The sequence below is a fragment of the Corvus moneduloides genome, chromosome 10 (assembly GCF_009650955.1).
Source record: "Corvus moneduloides isolate bCorMon1 chromosome 10, bCorMon1.pri, whole genome shotgun sequence".
NCBI classification, from domain to species: domain Eukaryota; kingdom Metazoa; phylum Chordata; class Aves; order Passeriformes; family Corvidae; genus Corvus; species Corvus moneduloides.
The window spans coordinates 2,196,787-2,223,589 of record NC_045485.1 but is presented as its reverse complement, the minus strand read 5'-3'; the positions used below and the strand labels follow the sequence as shown (position 1 = coordinate 2,223,589).

Genomic DNA, 26,803 nt, shown 5'->3' with positions numbered 1-26,803 from the left:
CATCTCTCCCCCTGTGACTGTAGCAGGCACCAGGAGGAAAACAGCATTTATGAACCCACACATCAGTCCACCTTCATCACTCAGGAAAGGATCCAAAAAGGCTGTCGCATCCCATTCCAGCAACACACAAAACCTAGCAGGGTTCAGCAGGAGGTTGCGTGGCCACCAAGCTACACCTTGGACCATGGAAGCAGTCCCCCAGCCGTGGTGACAGGGTGTGGCAGCATTCTGGTTGGCCGGGTTATCCAGCAGAACACTCTGGCAGCGTTGATGCCACCGGGGTTTTGCTCATTTGGAAAAGTCCAGTGATGGAAGACTCTATGACTTTGCCACCAAAGCAGGCACAGAGCTCTCTAATGACTCTACGCACTCAGAATAGTACCTCCTTTAAAACTATTAGGCATTATAATAAATTATCACAGAATCACAGGATGGTTTGGGTGGGAAGGGACCTTAAAGCCCATCCAGTCCACCCCCCTGCCATGGGCAGGGACACCTCCCACTATCCCAGGTTGCTCCAAACCCTGTCCAACCTGGCCTGGAACACTTCCAGGGATGGGGAAGCCACAGCTTCTCTGGGCAACCCATGCCAGGGCCTCACCACCCTCATAGGGAACAATTTCTTCCCAACATTTAATCTAAATCTACCCTTCTTCATTTTAAAGCCAAATTAGTGTTAGAATTAGAATAATTTAATACAATGCAAATTAAAATACCCGAGAGGAAAAATGTGCTATTTTAGGCTTAAAAGGTAAAAAATAAGGTGAACATTGGGGAAATACTTTCACATCACTGAGGTGCATAAAAAATTCAAAAGTAATTGCCTCTTACAGGAAAAAGATATAAACTGCCAATGCTTTTAGAATTGTGCAAATGCCTCTGTAACACTTAAAAAAACCCCGAAATTTCATAGAAAGAAAGTCTGACAGCCATGCGGTGTTGCAAATCTGAAACAGCTTTGGTATCCGCAGTGGTGTGAGCAAAGCTGACTGAATCCAACACTCAGAGAAAAGCACAGAAGCAGGGCAGAGAACGACACAAGATGGGCTTGTCCCTCTCACTCAGGCTTTCACCAGCCACGCTACCTGTAAGAGCCACCACAGCTTCAGTCAGGTGAATTCATCTGGAGCAAACACAAGCCATTCAAAAAGCTCCTTGGTATCACACTGGCTCAGGCCACTAATGCTGAAACCCCCAAATAAAACTGCAAGTCAGGAGAAATGATCCAGTTCTCGGTGACTGCAAGGGGTACAGAGATGCCAGGCTGAGTGCTGACACGGTACATGAGCAGGAGTACTCATCTCTTTTTCTGAACAAGTTTGGTCACGTCTAAAAAGGCATTGTCTTGGTAAGAATAGAGCTGAACTTTTTTAGCCAAAATCTGTGCTTGCAGAAGACTCTGTGGGTATGGGTTTTGGTTTTTAAATGGTGACAATGAAATAAGGAATGATACAGGTAATGGCAAGCCACATCTCCAGTAAATGACATTCTTTCTCTGCTGTCTCCTGCACATTTCCCAGGCAGGTTACAGACTCTGCCACAGGAGACACACAAGCCTGGAGAAATGCATTCTGGTAACTATGTTTTTTAATTCCAGTTGAAACAAATTTCTTGCGATGGACTTGCGCATAAATCTTCAAATAGTAACAGAAGAAAATATCCTCAAATATAGTAGGACCCTTTCTTTTTTTTAAGGTACATCCACACACATCTGTTATTGTACACCTCCTTCTCCCAGGCCCCTCAGATCCAAGAAGGGAACACTTTTCAGCCAGCAATGTTTGTGGGGATGCAGCAGTACCCTGACCAACCTCATGTGCAGAAGATGGGACATGCCACTTGCCTTTTCATGGACAAACCTTATCCACAATCTACAAACCTTTAGAAGCCTCTGAACAGGAGGTGTCCTGTGACCCAGATCTCTGATTTCTCATTCATGAAACAAGAAGCGATTCTGGTTCCAACCACCTTCTGTTAGAACTGATACACTTGGATTAACTCGTGAAGGACACCTGCTAGCAATCAGACAAGTTTTACAGCCAAAATGTGTGCTGCACTGATCAAGGAATCTGTGTGCATGGCTAGTTCCATACACAGGCATTAAAATTATCCCAACTAGATTCTAATGCACAGATTTCTTCCATTTAAACTGAGTCACATCTCTTGGCTCCATCAAGTTCCGTGCCTGAAGACAATCTAGCTGCCTTCATCTCTCCCAAGAAAAGAGCCCATATGGCACAGATCCCTGGCACTTCTCTCCTTCCACTGTCAAGAGAAACTTGTCTCCTTCAAGAGAAACTGGAGATGAAGAAATTAAGATGGTTGGAGCTGGAAGCACTTGGCAACTGATTAAATTATAAAGGTATTAACATCCAAATGTTAAAAGCGTAAAATAATTTTGCTTGGGCTACCAACTGTAATTTTGGGTGTCGTTTACACTGACAAGCTAAGAAAAAGCCCAGTTCAAGCTCGGTATCCTTTTGCATCCTTCAAAGGATAAATGTCACATTTTGAAAGAACAGCATTAATTTTATTTTAAAATAAAAATGGGGTTCAAAAGCTTGAGACAGAACACAGTCTTTTATTATTACACCTCAAATTATTTGGGAAAACTCCTCTTAGAACTATTTAGTTCCTCAAGTTATTACATTTATAACCATCCTTTCCAAAGAGCTGAACATTTTGAAGTAGACAGAAACAAAAGTGATGTAGTGGGCAGCTCCATGTTATTGTTTAATTTGCATAAAAGCAGCACAAAGCAAAATACTTTAAGTAATTCCTTAATTACTGTAACTTTGACATCAGGGCAAGTAGCTGCATGAATGCAGTTCATAAAGGTCCTGCTTTCAATACAAATTCACAACATGGCATACTTTCCATTCCAAACTTCTCAATTACTCTTTATTTTCTGCCAAGACAATGACTAGTGATATTACTGAATTATTTCACATAAAAAGGAAGAACAAGAAAACAGGGTAAAAAAACTAAATAGGCAGCTAACAACAGCTTTCCTCAGTGACCCAGCTCCAACTGTACTGTAGATAATTTTAACAAGTCATCATCAGAAGACTGTTCAATAGAACAGATTTATTTCAAATTGATTTCTGTAGTGAGGTCAAGCTTGAAAAGTTCCCTCAGAGCTGTGCAAATGCCAGCAGGGTACCCTGACAGGCAGTAACAGCACAGAGAGAGCCCTGTGTGGCAAGAGAAACTACACCTTCAGACAGGGCCCTCTCATTGCCAAGACAGCATCAAACAGGAATAAGCATTCCCAGCTGAAGTTTCTTGCCTCATGGAGGTATCTGTATTTTTTACTTTATCAGAAAAATAAACATATTTAATGTTAGGAATGCTTAGGACAGAGGAGTAAAATATAAAGACTTTTTTTAAAGTTGTAACAACAGTTACTTTTATAGAACCATGTAATCACAGAATGGTTTGGGTGGGAAGGGACCTTAAGGCTCATCCTATTCCAGCTCCCTGCCACGGGCAGGGACACCTTCCACTATCCCAGGTTGCCCCAAGTCCTGTCTAACTTGGCCTTGGACACTTCCAGGGATGGAGCAACCACAGCTTCTCTGGGCACCCTGTGCCAGGGCCTCACCACCCTCATAGGGAAGAATTTCTTCCCAATATCCCATCTAACCCTGCCCTTGGCAGGGGGATGCCATTCCCCCTTGTCCTGTCCCTCCAGACCCTGGTCCAAAGTCCTTCTCCAGCTCTCCTGGAGCCCTTTTAGACCCTGGAAGGGGCTCTGAGGTCTCCCTGGAGCTTTCTCTTCTCCAGGCTGGACACCCCCAGCCCTCCCAGCCTGGCTCCAGACCAGAGGGGCTTCAGCTCTTGGAGCATCTCTGTGGCCTCCTCCAGACTCACTTCAGCAGATCCATGTCTTCCTGGTGGGGTCTCACCAGAGCAGAGCAGAGGGGAGAATCGAGCCAAGTGTTTGCTATTTTCTCAAAAATCACTACCTACATGGCAGATTCCCCCTCTGCCCTAACATCTGAGCTTAGGAAGAGAGAAAAACAAACTCATAGCCTAGGATTTTCAGTAGACCATAGCTCCATATTATCAAAATCAATTCTTCCTCTCTTAACTCCCAAACTTGTCTTCCAGAACATCTTAACTTCCTGCTTCCACATATTCTAATTTAAAAACCAAAAACCCCAGTATTTTCATAAGGAGTATTCTCATCTTCCAAAACTGGCAAGCTGCCCTTGCTCCAACTTTCCAAAAGAGAAATCCACTTTTGGCAGCAGATAAAATGGAAGGGAAAATCAGTCCAAAAGTCAAGAGTTTGGAAAAAAACAGAGTTATAAAACTGAGGTATAGAATGGAAACTCTTGTGCAGCCAGAGCCAGGGGAGCCACTGGACCCACGCACCAGCAAACACCTTGGATTTTTGTGTCACAGAAATCTGCAACTGTCAGGAGACCAAATCCTCTAGTTAATAGTGGATGTGCAGGAGAGGCAGAAGTTTAGATTTGACATCGCCACTGACAAGCAGGAAACACAGAGCCAACGTGGAGCACCCTGTGAATGGCCAAAGCAAACTAAACTGATTTAAATAAAAGTCCCTTCAACAGACACAGATTTTTATTGGTTTTTCTTCTCTGGGGCACTTTAGAGAGCTTCCTAATGAAAAAATGATTTTTCATTTTTTGGCAAATTAAAAAAAATAGACGATTCGCAACTAAACATAGACTTGTTGTTTCCTTTCTTAATCAGAAATATGCAAACATTTTGGTGAGTTTATAGCTCTGTTTATCTCCAGCCCTTCCGTAATCTGTTAGATCTCTGTCCAAATGAAGCGTGAGACAGAAAAAACACCCTCAAAACTCCCTGTTAATAACCATCATTAATGCCACACATAAACAAAAATGCATTTCTGAATACAGGGTGGACATTAGAATCCTTATTAGAAAGAAGGAAATAATCTAAGATGGCAAGGAATACCAGTCATTAAGTTTGTGCTTTCATGGCTGAAACAAGATGACCTTACAGCTCTGTATCTAGTATTCAATCTGCAGACTGGAAAAGCAAGAAACAACCGCCTTTCCTTTTCAGTACTTTATTAATTTCCTCAATTTCAAATGGAACTAGTAACTCCAATGAAAATACTCCCTGCTCCCCCACAAAAACAAGCACCAGGTAATAACTCTGTCAAACACTGTTTTCATGTGCTCAGCCAAATTGCTTAAATACTATTCTATTTTGATCATCTGAACATTTAACAGTAAGTGTCAATTCTTTCAATTTTTCTCTTAACTCTTTGTGAAGAAAATGGTATTTAAATACATTTATTTTTTCACTCTTCTACATTGACAGGTCCCAACTACAGGTTACTTCACTAAGAGACCACACCAAGAATAGTCTGCAGAGCATTTAGCAGCTTACAGAGCACAGGATGCCCAGCTGGAGACATGACTCTCATACAAGGTCCTGATGACCTGCAGTCCCATCCTGCCACTGAGTGAGGATGCCAATCCTCAATTCTTCCAGAATTAGGTGAAGACCTGTAGGAGCCGATCTAGCACACATGAGTTTTGTGGAACTTCATCCACCTTTCTGCCCTAGTTGCTGGTATGATTTTTTTTTTTCCCCAAAACTTTTTTTTCCACCCTAGAGAGCACAGTTCAGCTACTGGGTTTCCCTCTTGCAACAGCAGTCTTACAATGTGGCTTCATTATCACAAAACGAGACAGCGTGCACTTTCATCTTGAAAGTCCTTTATTAAGAAGAAGTTATTATGTTACAGAAAGAAGAATTATTGTGTTACAGTATTTCCACACAGCACTGAAATACCATTTACTCAAATATGGAAGCTGCAAACCCAAATAAAAATCTCAGAGCTATTTTAAGTTCCATTATTACACTCCATATTGGGCATAATTTTTTGTTTAGGGGGGAAAAAAAAAAAAATCATTCTAAGACTCTCTCCCCATGATTTTTTTTTTTTGTCCTAAGATTTCAGTGGTTGGTTTTGATGTGGGTTTGTCAGAGTTTTTTTAAGCAGAATCCACAGCCAGACAAATTACTCTAGAAATGGAAGCCTCTGGCTCATTTAATTAAGGCGAGCTTTAAAATTATGATCATTTAAAGGATCATTTAAGGCAATGTCAAAGCACATCACTGCCAATTGAACCAGCTCTACCCAACAAACAAGCTTTTCCAGAGCAGCTAGACTTGCTGGATGCCTGAAAGTAGGAAAACAACAATTGGCTGACATGGGAAAGATTCCCAAAAGGGAGGGAATTATGTGAAGGAGATTGGAAAGTGTATACTTAGGTAGAGAGCACGTGGAGACAAAAAACGGTCCTAAGTTTTAGAAATGGTGCTGTGCTGAAACACCAAACTACTTGGAATAAAACACACTGTGGTCAGAGTAAAAGCAAGCAGCGACATGGCTGAGAGCATTCAGCCAACACACGGTGCCCCGGTGTACAAACAGCAACGTGGAGGAGCCACAAAGTGGGCACCAAGCAGAAATTCTCAGTTGTTTTCATTACCTGGAGGGGTAAATAGATACATGAACCCCCACACCTCTACTTCACACACTGCTGTAGACTACTTGGGGAAGAAGGAAGTTGCATAAATCAACACTGTGGGCCACATCCTTGGACAGTTTCACAGGTAACTGCTGGATGATTTGGCACCTGAGCTCCTGCTTGTTAATAATTAAGCATCCAGGTGACAACAGTGACACTATCACAGAGAAGAGCTGCTTTGGGGTGGCTGATCCCAAATTCAGGTTCATAACAAAAAGTCTAAGCACCTACTTTGTTCACACAAGCTAATAAAGAGAAGGAACTAGGAAGTCAGGAGACTGATGTCAATTTTCCCCCCTTGAACTTTGTTACAAGCCCCTACACACTTGCATGAACCCCTGAACCTTTCTATGCCCGTTCCCTCCGACAGGCCTGGCCACTCCACACACTCAGACTGTCAGTGCTCCTGGGACCGTGCACAGCCTCATTTCATAAGTGTGTATATGCATATAAATAAAACTATATTTTTAAGTCATTTTAAACATAGAAAATACTTTGTTTTCCTCTGTTCATAAAAAAACCCACCTCATTAAAATTGCAAGTCCTTCTCCATTAATTATGCTTTTGCCTCAAAACCATCGTCCATGCCCACATTCACCAGATTTGATTTGGGCTTTCACAGAATTCCAGAATGGTTTGGGTTGGAAGTGACTTTAAAGACCATCTCATTCCACCCCCTGCCATGGGCAGGGACACCTTCCACTACACCAGGGTGCTCCAGACCCCATCCAACCTGGCCTTGTCCAACACTTCAGGGATGGGGCAGCCACAGCTTCTCTGGGCACCCTGTGCCAGGGCCTCCCCATTCTCACAGGAAACAATTTCTTCCCAATATCCCATCTAACCCTGCCCTCTGGCAGTGGGAAGCCATTCCCCTTTGTCCTGTCTCTCCAGAACCTTGTCCAAAGTCCCTCTCCAGCTCTCTTGGAGCCCCTTCAGGTGCTCAAAGACTACAATATGGTCTCCCCAGAGATTTTCCTTCTCCAGGCTGCACAATCCCAATTCTCCCAGCCTTCTCTCCCAGGAGAGGTGTTACAGCACCCAGGTACTGTACTTCCCCTGCAAGGTGTTAGGCTACTCCAGGCTGACACCCTGCTTTGAGGAAATCTGCCCAAAGGAAATAGTTTAAAACATCAAGAGGACAGTTATGACAGACTCTTTACACAAAAGACAAATACAAATGTGGTATTTTTACAGAAAAGGCCAAAACTCCCTTTTGTTTTGTGCAAAACTGAAATTGTACCAGCTGTCCTAACATCACTCCCCACTGTACTTTGAGCAGAGGTTCGATAACATGGTGATGGGTTAATAAATACCTACAGGCCAGATTAGATAAGGCCAAGCTTTTCTAATTTCCCCTTCACCAGCAAAAGTCTTTCCTACACCACTGGCTTTGGGCTATCTGCCTGAGACGTGGGCTGAGGGCACAGTGACATTTTTCCTTCATGACTTCAGTTGAAGACTCGTCAGACAGTTCTAACAGAGTCTCTACAAAGCTTTTCTTTTTTTTTTCCCCCTCTTCTAATTCTTGTTTTTATTAATGAATGACTGCTCTGTCAGAGAGAAGGGCCTACCCCCCTGCCATATCCAACACTCCAGCTTTGAACAGTAAATCTCTCACACCAGGCATTGCCACCATAGCACAGCTTTTTAAATATTCAATGTATACGGTCTCTCTCTTACCCAAGCAGGCAACACTGCCTTTTCCAGATGTGAATTTGGTTGCAAGGAGAAAGGGCTGACACACAGGTGTGCTTTTGCAACCCTGTTTAGCTAAATGCACATCCCCAAGCCTGTGCTGCTCTGAACCCTGAGAGTACCATGCCACACCATCCTTGCTCAACTCCAAGCCCCTTTTTTCAGTAGGCACAAACCTAAAATTTCTCTGATCTGCCTCTCAGCACACTGAACTTCTGTAGCTGTCTTTAGCTACTCATGGGTTGATTCTTGCTTTGGTTTGGGGTTTCTTTTCCCTTTCAGGCTCCACATATATTCTACAGAATTACCCATCTGTGGGTCCAACCTTGAACGTCACACACACCCAAAAAAGGTTTTAAAAGGTTTCCAGCGGACTTCTTAGTTTTGGGTTTTTTGTGGAATACAGCATTTCCTGCAGCCATTTTGGCTGAATGGCATAAGACTGATTTCAGCTGACTTTCACTATCCTGCATCACTAGATTATGAAAACAAATGAACACCTGCCTAGCCATACAAACTGTTATGAATTCAATTCACTACATTAATATTTCAAGGACTGTGATAACACTTGATCACCATTTTGCTAAATGGTTTCTGTGTTTTAAGATGTGCACATAACCAAGTTTTTGTACAGGGATATTCAGACTGTTTTTTCTTTACTGCAGTATAAGTCAATTTTCTTTACATATGATATGACACCTAATGTCAAGAGAACTGTAAAATAATAAATTTGGCTTATTATACAATTTAAGTTCACATTTTTCCTAAAAAAAACCACCCAAAACCAAAAAACTCGAATGAACAAAACACACACTCTAAATGTCTGTCAATAAAATGGCTGTGGTTTCACCTTTCTCCACCCAATACCACATTCTTACATAGCATCAAAAAAGTCAAGCTTCCAAACACAAAATAACAGGCCTAAAAAGTATATAGTGGAATCAAATGGTACACAAAATGCAAAGCTTTAGTTACCTTCTTTTCAAACCCTATAATAATTGCAAATTTAAAATAGTGAATTAGTAACTTTCTTTTCTGAGGTCAGATAAAAATAAGTCCTAAGGCAGCTTATTTGCCTTATTTAGGAGACTCAAACCGAAGCAATGACAAACATCTGGCTATGATTCTTTCTGGAATTTTGACTATTTCTTCCTGGCTAGGGAAGAAAAACACTGAGCTGACCAACAGCACCTCAATTCCTCCAGCACAGCACTTAATAGGATTCAGCAGCAGACTATCCCTTGACTCCTCACATATTTAAGCTGTTAATACTTTCACAGCACAGAGGGGAAAAGCCTTCATGAAAGGAAGGTCTAAGCAGGCGCAGGGAGAGCAGGGCAGAGGCAGGAGGGCAGCCAGAGCCCAGAGCCGGGACTGGGCTGCCTGTCCCACCAGCAGCGTGCCCAGGGCTCCTCATGGCACACAGCAAATGCTTTTCAGTGCCCACAGCTTTATCCCAGTTTTTAACTTACACGTATTTCTTACTTAAAATTGCTCAATAACAGCAGTTAAAAGTTGCATCATTTCTGCATCACCCCACAAAAGTTCTTGGGGGCACTAACACTACCAAAAAGCTGCTACTGAGAGCAGCATTTTGCCTTGTGCATGAGTGGGAAACACTGTCTCCAAACCATGGGAAGCATACTGCAGCCAGATTGCTTCCTCTGCCATCCCAAAAACCTCCTGCAGACCCAGCCCAGCTCCCGATTTCAGGGCCTCCAATGGCTGGTCGAAAACAATGGGCATCCACGGGAAAGTCACTATCGTGGCACCTTTTCAACCACAGATATCTGCAAACTGCGCAGAAACCAGAATAACCAGAGTTATTCTATCCCATTCTAAGCTTAAGGATGAAGAGTAGCTTTGCACTTTGAAGAATGCAATTTATACATTTCAATAAGCCAAGGAAGTGCCCAGCAAAGACAGTATCACTATCAGAGTAACCACCAAGTACACGTTTTCAGTTTAATATAGAATAAGCCACTTTGGTTTTGTATTAATGTAATAATTTTGCACAGTACATTAATGAACACCAAAGTAGACAGGAGCAGTGAGAGGACAATACTTAATAATAAAATAAGAAGGGGAATGAAGGTGTAATCTTATCTCACTAGCCTGTTCTCAAGAACAGCAGTGGAGTGGAGCATCTCCCTTCTAGGAGTCCACCAATGTCAGAGGGAGAGGGACACCTCAGACAGCACTGCAGGGATACATCATTACTTCATTACAGAAAAGAAAAATAAAAAAGAACAGACTTCTGCTCTCAAAACGAACCAACAAAGATTAGCACAAAAGAAAAAAATTCCAGTTTAAATTTTCCCTTAGAGTGGAGCAAGCAGGCAGACCCTATAATAAAATGTAGAAGTATTTTTCACTCCCAAATTTCATTTGACATCCAAGCAGAAGGAGAAGAGGAAGTACATGCCACTGAAGAAGCACCAAGTTCTCCCCAAACAATTTGGTAAACTTGAAGTGTAATAATATAAACTTCTTTTTCTGGGGCACTTCCTCATAGCATAGAGCATAACTCATGTAAAAGAATTTCCTAAATGACACGTACTTCCTACATAAGGAACAACACAGAGCCCAAATATTAAACATCATATTATGGCAGCAATTCCACTAAATGTCATTTTGGTGAATTCAACCCAGCCCAGACCCTTCCGCTTAAGAATCTGCCACATTTTTGTGCTGATCAAAAGCCTCCAAGTTTAATCTCCTCAGAAAATCTGGAAAGCTGGCAGAACTTCTACTGTAAAACTCTGATTACTTTGAAGTGTGCCCCCAGTCTGAACTAAACTGAATTTGCCAGTCATTCATCTCTCAGTCTGCAAAACCACTCTTTGGACAGACTTAGTTTGGAGAGAAGAGGTAACCCATGAAATGGCACATGCAAGATTTGAGCTGACTAAACAAGCTGGCTGTAAAAAGGGAAAACAAAACAACTCATGAAAATAATGAATATTGCAGCCTAGCTTTGAATGGATATGTTTCATTCTCTCCTCTGTTTTGGAAGGGAAAGGAGAAACCATAAATAGCCCATTTTCAGTTTTTTCAAACGCTAGAAAACACTGAGTATTTCTCTATCCCCTAACATTCAAATCAGATTCCCTGGAGAAGGGCTCTGCCCAACATACTTTAAGGAATAATTCCCTCTTAGTAATTAATGAAATTCCTACTTAGAAATCAAACCTTACGAAACAGATGGGGAAAATGGACAGAGGCAGGGACTTCAGACAAAAGGTGGTAGAATGTAGCTACATGGAACTTTTTGCAAACTGTTCCAGGTACACCAGTAACACAAAGAAAAGACTGTTCTTTCCCATTTTGTTCTCTCTCCATCCATTACATCACTCTGTCAGTCTCTTTTCTTGCTCTTTGGCAAGTTAAAAAGTCAAGTGGGCTACCAGTGAGGGCAACCACCAACTCCTTGCTTCTCTCCAGGCAGATGATGTTTTAAACACGTCTTGGAGAAAGGAGGGGATGACAAAGTAAGGCTGCATGATTAAGTTGTTACTGTGGCTACTGCTACTGTTGGCTCACTTTAGGCAGTGAGGCAATAAACAGAGCTACTGCATCAGGTTCCCCATCACCCTGCACAGGGAAGGGTCTCTCCAAGAGCTGATCCTACACCCAGTCTGTCCTTCCACTGACACACCATTTTTCCCAGTAAAATGTCCTCTGCCATACTTCTTACAGACAGGAGAGAAAATAATTTGAATAGGAGGAAAAAAAATCCCAAACCACCTTTTGCCATCACTTATATCTCCCTGAGCAGGCAGCGCCAAAACCCCATGGGAAAGGCCTGTGTGCCACTGCACTGACAAACTATTGCTGACCTGAATCAAACAAAACCTCATGACATCACACCTTGTTGTGATGACAAAAACTGCAAAAGCAAAGAGAAGTGGGCAAGTGGCATGGCAATCTGAACCTCCACTCCTCTAGGACAGCTGCTTGGCCACCAGTTTCTCTAATTTCTTTTTGAGAAATTACTGTGCTAGCACACACCACCTATTCAGCAATGTCACTGCCTTTTCCTAATTCCTGCCCTCAATCCCAAGTGAAAAATTCCCACTTTCCATGACAAACAGCAGTCAGCCGCTCCTCCTATCCCATCAGCTCACCAAAGAAATCAAGCAGAGGGTCACAGTTTAATACCTCATGCCTGTTTGCTATCATTTGCTACCTTATTTAGCCAAAGCTGAAAGGCAATGGAGGCAGCGTTAGCTAGACTGTAATGCCACAGCTGCTGACTCTGGACCTTTTTGTGCTCAGTGCTCTGAAGCTGACCCGAGGCTGACCCCTTCTCCTCACCACTCACAGAGTCAGGCATGATGTTTCTAAGTTTTTCAGTTCCAACTGATCTCATAAAGAAGAGCAGCACAATATTAATCATGGCCTCAGCAGGCTAGTGCCCAAATTCGGGTGTTTCTGTGGGTGCCATAATCAGAGAGAGCTTTCCAGGTAAAAAAAACCTAAGATAGCTCCTAATTATGGGAAACACATACAACACAACTAGCTGAAAGCCCCATAAACCTGGCCTTGCACTGACTTTCAAAATTATAGAGCTGAGGGTGCTGCTTGGGTTTTTTTTTTTTCTTTTTTGAATCAAAACACAAAAGCACCATCTACATGAACTTGGAAAAATAAATAAAATGATCCTTCAAAAGAACCAAAGTCAGCGGATTTTCTAAAAAAATATTCTAACGTAATTTAAAGGGGAAAAAGAGGCTTTTGTGTTCTACGTGGTACATGAGGGATGGGTGGGTTTGCAGTACCAGACACTGTGTGCTCAAGTGGAAGGACACAGGCACAGCCTCACTCTTAAAAAAACAAAAAAGCAAACAGTTTTCATGTCTGAGAGTTGAACAGCTGGACAGAATCTGTAGAAGACATCCCCAAATCCACTGTTTCTTCAGAGTTCCACAGACATCTTTTTCACTTTATTTGAAAAACCCTTTTTGAGTCTATGTAACAAACTAAGGTTCCAAGTGCTAATTATAAATTACACATTTATAGATTACACAATTATAAAACTGATTACAGTTTGATACTAATGTAGAATATCTGATAGCTGAGTATGTTCACTAGAACACAGTTATTTTCTACAACACATTTAAGGCAAACTAGAATTAAACTCTGAGGTTAGTGCTGAAAATGTAACAAGAATTGGAAAAAAAAAAGTTTAAAAGCAAAATCTCCCCTAATTTGTCATGGCTTCTATGTCTTATGGCAGATTTCCCCAAGCATACTTTTAAATAAACATTTTCAGAAACACTGAACTGGTTTTGGTGCATCCCTCCTAAAGTGTGCTGGCAAGCAAAGACTTTCAAATAGGAGCAAGTTTACTTAGAGAGGATACAAACCATTAAAATAATTAATATAAATCAGTAACTAAGGCAAAGCTCTTCTGCTCTCCCAGCTGCCAAATTGACAAAGCTGCATGTGGCTCAGGAAGCAAGAACAGTTTGGCAGGAGATGTTTGGTATTGCCCCAAAGCAAACAACAAATAAAGACTCTCCTTACAGTATGTGCTTGTATTTAAAGTCTGTTAAAAACACAAAACATCTGTTATACTCAAAAGATTTTTAAAAAAAAGCCATGCAACTGCTATCACTACTTCTCAGCAGGTAAAATCCCAACAGGAATCTTCATTCAGATATTGCCTCAAAATGTCCCAGCTCTCTACAGAGGCCCATCCTTATGAGCTTTGAATTATCAGAGGCTCAGTGTACATGACATCAGGTTTAAATATCTCTTACCTCAATGTCAAGTACTTCCACTGTGTTGTCCAACATCCTTATTTTGACGGGGAGGTCGCGCTCGTGCGCTTTGGCAGGCGATGATGCCATGGCAGTCAAGAGGTTCTGTCCTGGCTCCAAGGTACTCACTCCTGAGGTCTTCTGGGCACCCAAACGAGAGCCTGGTGTCTGCAGAATTCTGTATGTTCCTTCTATCTCTCCCATCTTCCAACAGCGAGCAGAGTCTACAGAAACATGGAAGAAAACAGAGGGCTACAGCCTGAAAGATTTTCCACTTACATTCTGTATGAAAATATTACCCACTGAAGCACTGTCACAAAATCCTTATTCAACACTCTTTTTCCCACTAGCAAAATCAGTAATAAGGTTAATGAAACTCTGGACAGGGCTTAGAGAAACCTGGTCTAGTGGAAGGTGTCCCTGCCCGTGGGAGAGGTTGGAACAAGATGAGCTTTAGTGTCCCTTCCAACCCAAATCATTATATAATGACTAAAATCCAACAGCTGGGAAGAAAAAGCAGGAAGAAAAACTAACCATTCTGAAGCATGGTTAAGAAATGGGACAGTCCAACCTGTGCCTTCTGCCCTCCCAACACGAACACCTTAAGTTTCTGGTGAGTTTTTCTGCTGATGAGCCCCCTACCACCAGCAGCATGAGCACTGGGGACAGTGAAGGGTAAGGCAGAACTGTACCTCTCACCTGTACCCAACCATCCCACTGACTGCTCACTGAGATAACAGGAACTGTTAACTTCCTGCATCCCCAAAACCATGGCTCAGGCAAAACCTTTCATCAAGGTAACAGTTCCTCACCTCACTGGCACACTCGTGCTACACCCATATTAAATCAGTGGGCAAAAAGAGACACACAGTAGTTCAAGTAGGCCGACTCCTACAGAGCAAGTCTTGCTGTCACGGCTTGGTGGCAGCTGTGCAGAGCAAATGTTTAATTCAACATGGGGAAAAAGGGCTGTGTGGCTCTCTCCCCAGCTCTCCCATGCTGCCAGAGCAGTGGTGATATTTGCACGGGGAACCACAGCGGGGTCTGTACGAAGGTGAGGCCTGTGTGCTCAGAATGCAGCACAGCCTCTGTGTCCCATGCCCACCGCTGGCCCCATTTGGCAGCAAGGTGCAAGGAACCCAGCAGGAATACGCAGGGAGGTTCCTTGGGCCTTTTGGGCGAATTACCCAAACACCACACTGAGTGCCAACAATCCAGAGTATGTGGGTACTGCGGTGGGACAGCCTTCACATGGCTTCACATCCAAAGGAGTGAGAGGCTGTTGTTTTGTAATAAATGTGTTTTGTCAGAAAAGAAGAGAGGCAGCCCAAGAAAACACTCCTTTGTCTCTCTGTGCTCAGAGTAGGTAGGCAGCCTGCTCCAAGGATTTGAATGAAGCCAGACCTACATGTCTACCAACAAATTAGTTGGGGGCGGTTTACGTTTCAATTCTCACACACATCGAGACTGGTCAAATGTCTTCCTAGCCTGCAGCCCAGTGCATTTTAACATTTTGGGGGTTTTGTTTTTAATACTTGCAGACCCCTGTAGAGATAAACTTATCCCAGGAGGGCAAACAGATGCCTCCCCACCTAATCACACCCACCACAAGGCTTGTGTGGCCTCCGAGCCCCTGAAGAGCCCTGCCTGAGCAGCACAGCTGAGACCACCCAGAGACACCACCAGCCTTCCAGGTGATGACATGCAACAAGAAAGTGTGACAATCACAGAATCAATACAACTGGAAAAAGTCTCTGGCATCATCACATCCAACCATCAACATAGCACTGCCAACACCACCACTAAACCACGTCCCCCAAGTGCCCCACCCACACATGTGTGAACACTTCCAGGGATGGGGACTCCACCACTGCCCGAGGAAGCTTGTTCCAATACCTGACAAATCCTTCAGTGAAGAAATTTCCCCTGATATCGAATCTAAACCTCCCTTGGCATAGCTTAAGGCCATTTCCTCTTGTCCTGCCTGCCCCATGTTCCCTGGGAGCAGAGCCCAGCGCAGCCTCACTGCTGCATCCTCCTGTCAGGGTGTTACAGAGAGTGAGAAAGTCCCACCTGAGCCTCCTGTTCTCCAGGCTGAGCCCCACCAGGCTGTGCCTCATCTGTCTGACCTCTTCTCCAGACCCTTCCCCAGCTCCACTGCCCTTCTCTGGACATGCACCAGGGAGCCAAAACTGAACCCTGCATGAAGGATGAGCTTAAGCTTTAAAGTGGGCATACATTGCCCAGTTGCCCAACCTCCCAGCTTTGGGTGACAAATAATCAGAAAGTTTCTTTCTTGTGGTGTTTTGTGCATATTCTTTGGCTGAACTTCTTGGTTTGTGTGACCACACAGCCAAGGAGAAAAACTTTTAGGTCATAAATTTTAAAACCATCCTAACAACAAAAGTCAGCAGAAAGAGATGCCCAGGTTACACCTCTAACTGCTCATCTGAAGAGAAACCAGAGCTTGATGTCATCTGAATCCTCTTGATACTGTGTCCCTTATCATGTAATTGCATAGTAAGATTTTTGCTATTGGCATTCAGGAGCCTATGAGCAACTGGAGCTGCCCAGGATCGGTCATCCTCCTCACAAGGCTATTTATGAGCCACCCGCTCTTAAAATTAGTGCTCCAGGAGCACTCATTCCCTTCTGAATAAACAGCTCCTGGAAGAGACACACACTGCAGTTACTCAAAAGGAAAAAAATGCAAGCGGCAATAGCCGAGGCAGCACAAGGAATAGCCCTGCAGCAGAGACCTCAGCAGCCTCCCCTCCAGCTGGAGCCAGCTGCTTCCCAAAGGCAAGGCAGGCAGGCCACCCAAGGCCGGGCTAATGAGGAGCTCCTGGGCACTCTCTAGCTTTGGTCACCAGCCAGGAGAGACCAAAGTCATATCAAACAGAAACTGCAGATGTCAAAGTCCTTCCCCACAGGTGGTAACAGGAAAAGCGAACTCAATGGGGCTTGACCTCGTGTCCTACTGATTACATGTTCCTAAAAATATTTATACCGGCCAATATTCAGATTTTAAAGGCCAAACAAGAACTAGGCAGAACACATGATGTGCAGAAGCAAGCATGATCCCCAGAAGAGCAGTGGCCTGCTGTGCCAGCTGGGAGCATCTCTCCCATGCCACATCCTGTTCCAAGGCACCCTACTAATGCCATCACAACTATTAACAATCCCCAAATAGCCTGGCCTGCTCCCACTGTCTTCAACACCCAACGTGTGAGGAGTGCTAACCAAGCCAAGCACTATTTCCAGTTTCACCACCAGAGTTACACACCACGTTTTATGTACTCTGACTACATATGACATTTCTGGACAAAAACCATAGTGTCATGGTTCAGGAAACACTTCAGTTCAAGGGGCTGACTACATGAGAGGAGGAGGAAAATGAACTAGTGAAGCCTGAGACAGGCTGCAAGCTCCAAGAACACAGAATTTCTACAGGCAGAGCAGAGCGTCCCACAGCACCGAGAGCCTCCTGCCACAGGTGAGCCACAACAAGGTCTCAACAATGCAAAACTGAAATGCAGTATTACCACAACAGTAAAAAAATCTTCCTTGCATTGCCTCTCCCTGAACTTGTTTGCACCTAGTGTTTATCCTGATAATTTCCTACAAACTAGGACCAGGCACCAAAGCTAAATCTGCTCCCTGAAGCACAGTGACTGAATGAGTGTTGCTCTCGGCCCTAAGTGAAGGAGCAAATAAAACAAAATTTACAAAATTTAGGTAGCCGTATATAATCTTTTTTTTTAACTTTTTGTACCAGGTACTTTTTGAAATAGCTTTTAAGTCACAATGAGTTTCATCTTCTACTTGGATGGAATAAACTTTTTTTCAGAAGCAAGACAACGTTTTCAGCTACCAGCAGATCTGGAAAGGCAGCTTATACCTGAGGATATGCAAGATCACAGAAACATAGAGTGGGGTTTGGACTTGAAGGGACCTTAAAGCCCATCTTGTTCCAACCTCTTGCCACAGGCAGGAACACCTTCCACTAGACCAGTTTACTTCAAGAAGCTCCATTCAATCTGGCTCTGCGTGCTTCCAGGGATGGTACCAACGGCTTTCACAGGAACTCCTCTGAGCACCGTGCCTGTCGGTCAGTGGCAGGGTCTGTGCTCCATCCCTCACCCGTGCAGAAGGCAGATCTGAAGTAAGGCCAGCTTCCCAGTTGCTGCGTCTGAGCAGGGTGGTCCCTGCCTTCCATAGGAAGGGATTGCTACACACGGAAGTACTCTCAGATCAGGTCCCTTCAGGCATCAGAAGCAACCTCTCCTCTTTTAACTTTCTCACTAAGCCATCGCCACCCGTTAGCATCGCTACACTGAGCTGGCACCAACTGATGCAGCAGGAATCCACCACCACAATTAAGAGGGATGAAGATTCCGAGTGCCCAGTTGTGAGAGGAGCGACATGTCTCCCTGGGACGCGGACCTCACGCTTCCCTATGACCACGGTCCCTCCTCACGGCCTCGAAGGGTTTCACGGCTCTCCCCTGCAGCGCTGCACGGCAACACGCTGGCTTGGAAGGAGCTGGATGGGCGGGGAGAGCGGGGAACGTCCGCAGCCGGTCCCTCCAGGTGAGCGGGGCTTCAGGAGCGCTCCTCTGACCCAGCAGCAGGGCGACGCAGCTCGCCTCCCAGCGCGGGTCCCCAGCACAGAGGCGGACGCAGCGCACGGGGTGTGCCGGGGCGCTCACACACTCCCAGCCCGAGAGAGCAGCGGCGAAGCCGCCAGGCCAGACCTGCGGCAGCCCCCGGCGAAGGGGCTCTCTGAGCCCCGGACACCCCGGGGAAGCCGCTCCCCAGGCCCCGGCAGCCGCCGGGAGACCTCGGCAGCCGGAGCCCTCGGGGCTGGCGGAGCGCGGGCCGCAGACCCCGTTCCCTTCCCCGGCCAGGCTCCCACGCGAGCGCCCGGCCCGGGGCCGCACGGCCCGGCAGCGGCGGAAGCGCGGCCGCGCAGGCGGGGCGGGCCGAGCCACCGGCCTGGGGCGCCGCTCGCCGCCGGCGCCGCTCCAGCCCCTCAGCCCCCGCCCCGCGCCCGCTCCCCGGGCTCCGGCCGTCGGCTCGGCCCCGGACCCGGCCCGGTTCGCGCCCCGGCCCCGGCCCGCGCCCCGCAGCCACCGCCCCGTGCTCACCTCCAGGCCGGGCCCGTGCCGCCGCCGCCGCCCGCGCACACCGGCCCCGAGCCGGCCCCGCCCCGGCCCGCCCGCCCGTCGCCAGTGGCCAGCGGGGCCGGGGCGGGGCCGGCCCCACCCTGCGGGCGGGTAACGGGGCTGGGGCAGGCCCGGCGGAGCGCGGCTCCGCACGCCGAGCTTCGCCGCGGGGAGCGCCGCAGCGAGTCACATAGCGATGCCTCCTGTTTGCCCCACCGCCCGGCCGGTTCCGCCGAGCTTTGAGGATTATTTTATACCGTAGTGAAACCCAAAGCGTGGTTTTTAAGCGCGAGGAAGGCTTTAGAAGAGTATTTCCATCCGAAGCTGAAGGGCAGCCAGCTCACAAGCTGCTGCCCAATGCCTGCACCCCAAAAAAAGGCACACGAAACCCCCCAAGGTACACCCCAGAGATCCACCACGCACACCCCCGAACCCATCCCGCACCCCACAGATCTCATTTGCTCAGGGAAACACTGCTCTGGGGGACGACATCATGCCAGTAACCAGCCCCAGGGCAAGTAACGAGCGCTTTAAGTCTTCACTTAGCTAAATTTTTCATATATAGATTTTAAGTGGGGATAGAAATAGACTCAGCGCTACAGAACAGGAGAAAAGGTGGGTGCTGCGCAGAGGCATCAGGCAGTGTTGCTGGCCAAAGGAGCTGAAGACCACAAAAGCAGCAGCATCTTCCTCCTCCTCACTCCCCAGCCAGCAACCCCATCCCTCACTGACACAGACAAGAACACGACACTGTAGGAAATTCAGCACAGGACAAACAGATCTTTGCACTGTCTGGATTTCATCAGCTCTAAAGCTGAGGCCAAGGCTGGCAGATAACAGGACAGCCAGGAAAAGAGCTCTTCCTGAAAAGGGCCACCTTTGACAGCCCCTGAGCCACCCAAAGCTCACTAGAGTCTGCACTTCAAGATAAGAAGCAACAGGAATGAGAGAAATCCTTGGGTTTCTCTAGGTAGGGGTTGTTGGCCAATAGCATAAGAAATGCAAGGAGCTGTCTTGTTTCTGAGAACTTGACCTTTTCACAACAATTTGAAAAACAAAATATTAGCATAGCATATGACTTTTGATAATAAAAAACACATAAATTATGCAGAACAGCCCTTTCAAACAGAAGCAGCTTCATTAGTCTCACTCACCGAAAGGCAACTTGCAAATTTAATGAGTAATTCCTGACTAGCAGCATTCTCATCTCTTCAAAAGAACAAAAGACACAAGGTTTTAAAAAATATGTCCCATGATTTGTTCTCCTTAAAAAGTGAAACGGAGCTGAAGAATCCCATGGATACAGGGAAAAAAACCCCATAAATATGAAAGTTGCAAAAGTGTACACAACGTTTTAGACAACTCCATTCATAATATCGGTTGTGATTTCAATTGGGTGAAGTGCTTTCATTACTGACAGGCTGTTTCAGTATCCTATTTGCATGGCTCTTTATTTGCAACTTAATTGCTAATACAGTTGCACATCCTTCAAAGTGCAGACACTTCAGAATCATCTTCATTTCAATCACTTTCTTAAACATCTAGAAAGAGCACTGGAGTTTTCTTGTGCAAAAAAGCAGCTGCCACTAAGTCAGAGAACAAATCTGATGTGATCACTTTAAAGCCACATACCACCACACTCGGGAGAGGAAGCAATAATTACGGATATGGCAGAGTCTTTAGAAATGTCAACACCCTGCTGCTGCTCTTTCTGCTTCACTCAAGAGTCCTGACTTTATTGCTTACCCAAAACACAAGTCATTTACTGAACTAAAACAATGCAGTAAGGAAAAGGCACAAAGGTTCAGTGTGTTTAATTGTCCACATCCCCAGCACCTCTGTTTCCACATGCGGCTCATTTCTGACTTTTTTACCCCCACAAACAAAAAAAATATTTTCCATCATATCAGAGAATTCCAGAATAGTTTGTGTTGGAAGGAACCTTAAAGATCATCCAGTTTCAAATCCTCTGCCATGGGACAGCTTCCACTACACCAGGGTGCTCCAAACCCTGTCCAACCTGGCCTCAGACACTTCCAGGGATGGAGCAGCCACAGCTTCTCTGGACAACCCTGTGCCAGGGCCTCACCTCCCTCCCAGGGAAGAATTTCTTCCCAATATCCCATCTAACCCTGCCCTCTGGCACTGGGAAGCCATTCCCCCTTGTCCTGGTACTCCAGAGCTTTGTCCAATGTCCTTCTCCAGCTTTCTTGGAGCCCCTTCAGATCCTGAAAGAACACAATATGCTCACCCCAAGCATTCTCTTCCCCAGGCTGCACAGCCCCCATTCTCTCAGCCTTTCCTCACAGCAGAGGTACTCCATCTCTTTGACCACCTTGCTGGCCTCCTGTGTACCTGCTCCAACAGGTCAGTGTCCTTCCTGTACTGGGCCCCCCACAGGTGGATGCAGTACAGATAAATAAATATGTTTGCATGTGTGTGTGTATAAGAAAACTCAATCATGCACGCAAACCTTTGTAAGAGCTGACTTTTCCCTGTTAGAGAAGTCCCCACCCTTTTTCACACTCCTACCTGCACATTTAGAACCAGGCTGCGAAGAGACACGTGGCACCACCTGCCGCCACAAGCAGGGGAAGTGACAAGAAGGGACAAGACTCCGCTTGTACAGTCTAGGAGATGACAGCTCTACCCTCTGTAATTCCTACTCCCAACCAAACAGGGTACGATTAGGAAGGGCCATGTCAGGTTGAACCTCTGTTCTATACACTCAATCATTTGATAAATCCTCAGCAACTGTAAGAAAAAACATGCTTGAGATGTGGTGTTTGGCGATTTTGAAATCTAAAAGAGGGAGTGGATGGTTATCTCTGCCAGACTCAGCAGCATGTTCTTCACAGCTATCCACAAAGAGCTCTGAGTTCCTGTAACACGCATGAAATCAAACTTTTCAGCCATCCAGGCAGTGTTTGAAGCCTTTACAGGAGGAGGAAGAAGTTTAGAGACCAAAACTAGAAGAAGAATGCCATTACACATGAAAGCCAGCTGTTGCTGTTGGAAGGATGCAGTGTCAGGACAAAGTACAACTTTCTCCTTTTGAGATAAAAACTGCTAACAAAGTGCAACTCTTTCACTCAACTAATATAACAAATTATCTGCACCACATTCTCCTCTTGGCCTGAGCAGGACAATTAGAATTATCTTTTCACTACACTATAATATCATCTTTTTCTTTAATCACACTGTGGATGAGGGTTGAGGAAGTTCTTTAATGCAGACTTCTTATCCAGCCAAGATAAACAACAGCTGGGAAAGCTTCTCTTTGTTCAGAGCCTTCACCGTGACAAAGAGAAACTCTGCAGACTGAAAAATTACACCTATTGATGATTTTGTCAGCACATATTTTCCAAATACACACTACAAAGCTCTGTCTCTCAGAGGTCTCCATCTCATAACAAAAAGACAAGCAGTTTCAAAAGCTTACATTATGTCTTCCCTTCTGTCTACAGAAGCAAGCCGGCATAGCTGAGAGCAAAAATAGTTACAATCATTTAAACCAGTGTTTTATACCATGTACACCAAACTAACTGGGCCACACGTCACCAGTTCACTTCTCTAGCGTGTTGTACTGGGACTCTACAACAACAACACGCATGGACGTGCCAAGGCTGAAAATAGGAAGATGGATTGGTATGGATTTCCTTGCAGGTGGGTCACTGAAAGCACCAGAATCCCTTTTGGGGCAGTTCACAGACCTTTGATTGCCACAGTTCACTGCCATTGTCCTACTTTAGTTCAAGACAGTGCTTTGAATTGACAGTTCTCCCATCTGTTACTTCCTGGAGATACTCAACAATTTGCTGTAGGCATCATTAACCTAAGCCTAAGCACAGTGTCACTTAGCACTAACTGGAAGGGCTGAGAGCTTTCTCCACAAGATGATCACACTTCTATCACTTTTGAGGACCTGGTGACACCACACCACCTGCAGAGCACCTCAGAGGTCCACCAAGGGAAAAACTGGCTTTTCCACAGCTATGTTCACATGTTAGATGAAATGTCATGACAATCAGTGACCACTCTGGCCGTGTTTCTGGTCTGGAAGTGTTTCAGCCCTGAAGAGTTCAACCAAGTACTTTGCAGCCTGTAATGGCCTGTGCCACAGAACCAGACAGAGACCAGCTATCTTGTCTTACTGACCCATCCTCTGGATTGCCTTCCACATCACCTCAGACATCTCAGTAGGGACTAGTCTGCATGGATCAACAAATCATTCCTCAACCTCTCTCATCACTGAGTTCTCTACCCAACAGTCACAAACAGTCACAAAGACCATTAGTTTGTTTCTTAAATAGCAAAATCAAGCCAATGTCAGCAATTGTTATTCAGGTGGTGTTCTTCCCACCAGTGTTCTAACAGGTGGTGCTCTAACAGCCCACCAGTATTACAGGTGGTAGAAAAACATGTAAAGAGTGAAATCATAAAGTTGTACATTCCACCGTCATTAACAAATGACAAAAGACTCAAGTCAAGGTGAACAGGAATTGCTGGATAAGCAGAGATACGATCCACATGATGGGCACAAAGGTTGAACAACACAGCCATACTTGTACATACCACTCACCAGAATTACTCTCTTACTCCAGGCTCACTTACTGTTAAAACTGACCTGAAAGCCTAGGAGAAATACTGTTCTTCAACAGCAAGGAATGAAGATACTTCAAAAGCAGTCAGAATGCACCTCATTCTACTGGCAGAGATGCAATGGCAAAGGCACTCAGCAGTAGCAGTACCTTGCAAAACCAACTTGACAAACTGATTTCCATGCTACAGATACTTGTACACTCTGTGGCTGGGATTTTACACTTCCAACCTTAAATAATTCTCCCCTCCACAATCATGCTCTAGCACTTCTCCCAGCAGGAAACCTTTGAGCTTCTCAGATTGTTCCCCTTTGGAGAATTCTTGAAGAGCCCTTCTACACACACTGCAGCTACTAATTACAGTGGCCTTTATAAAGCACAAAGTCCACCAGCCTTAGACCGTGACCTGGAATTAAACCCTCAGTATTAACCAATTCTTTAGAACAGGCCTGGGTACTTACATACAGGAAAAACTTCTGCTAAGAGAAAATAACCCAGGAGGCTGCAATCCCTTTTTGCAATCACCTACTTTGACTTTCATAATTATATCTCTATTTTAACTTGGCTCTCATGGTGAAGGTGGCAATTAGAACAAGTAAATTAAGCACAGCATATGTTTGTACCTGCACACACACAGACGCACTCACTCAGCAGCTCCTCTCAGTCTGACTAGTGAACTTGCCCAAGCACGTCCTCTCTGCCCAGAAGGTTCAGTCTGTAGCCAGCAGCAGTTCTGAAGCCACAGCATAAAAATCAAGAGTATAGACAAGCTACAAAGTGCAACAAAATAGAGCTGCTGAGCCACAACGCTGGAACAGAAGTCCAATCTGCAACTGTGTCTCCCGTGTTCTTATCCACAGGTAAAAGCTGAGAGACAGTCCCTTATTGCCCCCACGTGGTACATCGATCCTATTGCACAGAAGCACAAATATGCCCCGAATTTCCTCTAAATTTGCTTTAAATTGAATCCTGAGGTTTTTTGATAGGTGTTCGTTCTGTGGCTGTAACAGTCTAAACATTAAGCAGCTACCAAACAGTCTTTTCTGCAATTAGATTGATTTTTTTCTTCTCTTACACTTAATGATGTCTGCACAGTGAGGGTAACCAAGCATCTGAAGCAGCAAGGCCTGACAACCACCCCCCAATAAAACTGGGAGTGCCAGAAAGCTCACCCTGCCTTTTTTTTGTTTTTTGTTTTTAAATCCCATTGAGATTCATCTCATTTCCCTGCCCATCAAATCAGCCTGGGTTTTGTTACCCCAGAGAAGTTGCACAAGGGCTCAATTCAGTCGTGACTTGTACCATGCCTCAAAAATTACATGAAAAATGTCTGTGTGTGTTTGAGGGGGTAGGGAACAAGACACCCCCAAACAGAAAACACCGCTCCCCCACAATCTGAAATTCTGACAAGAAAGAAGATCACCTCATCTTCACATACCGATCAACTTTAGTCAACTCAAATACACAAAAGCCCAGTTAAATATAAAGGAGAAAAAGGCCTGGTTCTATTTCATGGACAGGACTCTTCAGATTAAATGATAAATGTAGGATCTCCAAACACTAGCCACGGATAAGCTTGGCAATTATTTTACTGCCAGATAAACCGCAGTTGAGGCTGTCAGTGACACCAACTCTGCTGCATTAAGTTCTTTCAGAAATGAGGCAGCCAAACACAGATTGCTGGCAGAACAAACTGGCAGATTCCCCACTCTGCCCCCAACCAAAAGGACTGTTCCAGCTGTTTGTGCCAGGATGCAGAGCACGGCAGTCCCACTGCTGCCAAGATGCAGCCCCTGAGCCGAGCCCAGCTGTCAGACACATGGACAACCATCCCTGCCATGCTGTGTTTCCATGCTTCAAAGCAGTCTGAGACTACTTGCTGGGTAGGAAAGGAAGATTCAAACCAGTTTTCTTGGGTACAAACTTTCAAAGAGACTGAAATATTCCTGGAGAGCCAAATCGAATGTTCTCTGCAGGGAAGAAGCTCTGAACTCAGAGCAAGTACCACTACAGGAACAGCTCGACCTAGGTTTTAGGCTCTCCTTTAAGGAAAAGCTTCTCAAAAGTAAAAAATGAATCAAAAACTTTAAAGTAACTGGGGAATTGGAGATTGCCAGGCACAGGAGTGAGCATGTTCTGAACAAAGCCTTTACTGTCAGTGCCTTTCTATTTTTTAATAAATATGCTATTGAAGCAGCACAGGATCTGTTTAAATGAGTGTTTTGCATTAGCTCTCAGGGTGTGTATATTTACCTATTCTATAGAATGCACTGAGTTACCTTCACAACACTTGTAAGCTCCTATGCTTCCTACATGGGTTTTTTTCCCATGAATTTTTGGCTCCTGCTTATAAAAATGAGGCAACTCCTCATTGCCCCACCAGCTTCAAACTGTTTGTCAATAAAAAGCAGGAGGACAGCCAGCCTGAGGCACTTTAAGCACGATGCCTCAACATGGTGAAGTTGCTAATGGAAAGCATGTTGTATAACTCAGATCTCCCTGACTTTTTGCCATGTCTTCCTGGATGTGACTTACAGGGCCGAGCAGAAATTTCTATCTGGCAACGTGGATCACTCTTGGAACGCAGCCTTAAACCTGACACCATTTACATCACCACAGATGATATGTGCAAAGCTGAGAGCCAGGGAGGGCTGGGATAGAGCAAAAACAACCAGCTCCATCAGTTCTACAGAACTGTTCACAGTGGGTTTCAAAGGGAGCAGGATAAGCCCCAGGCTTGGGAGAGAGAGTAGAGCTCCTCATTCTTTTCCTAACTAGGAGTTCAGTGTTTCCTACGGCAATGAGAGCGCTGCACTGCTTTCTCCGTGGGACTGCTCCATAAAGCCAGGTGGGATGGCTGCGGGGCTGTGTCTGCTCTCGCCAGGGTAGATTCCCAAAAGCATGTTGTTCTCTGAGGTAGCTGGACACCCTCCTCTGCCTTGCTGGACTGACAGGCTCTCATTCCTGTGGGTGGGAGTGAAATTCATTTGCCTTCTGCATTTCAAGCACCGAAACTAACCTTGCAAA

The 26,803-nt window shown here is 45.2% G+C and overlaps 1 protein-coding gene across 14 annotated transcripts in view; it reads right to left on the bottom strand.

The window, feature by feature from the left end:
* FARP2 (FERM, ARH/RhoGEF and pleckstrin domain protein 2) overlaps positions 1–19,196 on the bottom strand; it is a 75,180-nt gene extending 55,984 nt beyond the window's left edge. For 12 of the 14 annotated variants that reach the window (XM_032119966.1, XM_032119975.1, XM_032119969.1 and 9 more), the window contains exon 1: positions 14,009–14,232. In XM_032119966.1, coding sequence (XP_031975857.1) covers positions 14,009–14,212 — 204 coding nt within the window. In that variant the 5' untranslated portion in view covers positions 14,213–14,232. Of the gene's footprint in view, positions 1–14,008; positions 14,233–18,454; positions 18,890–19,157 lie in introns of those variants that run through there. The other 2 variants (XM_032119972.1, XM_032119974.1) reach the window with 2 other exon arrangements.
* Positions 19,197–26,803: the final 7,607 nt, after the last annotated feature.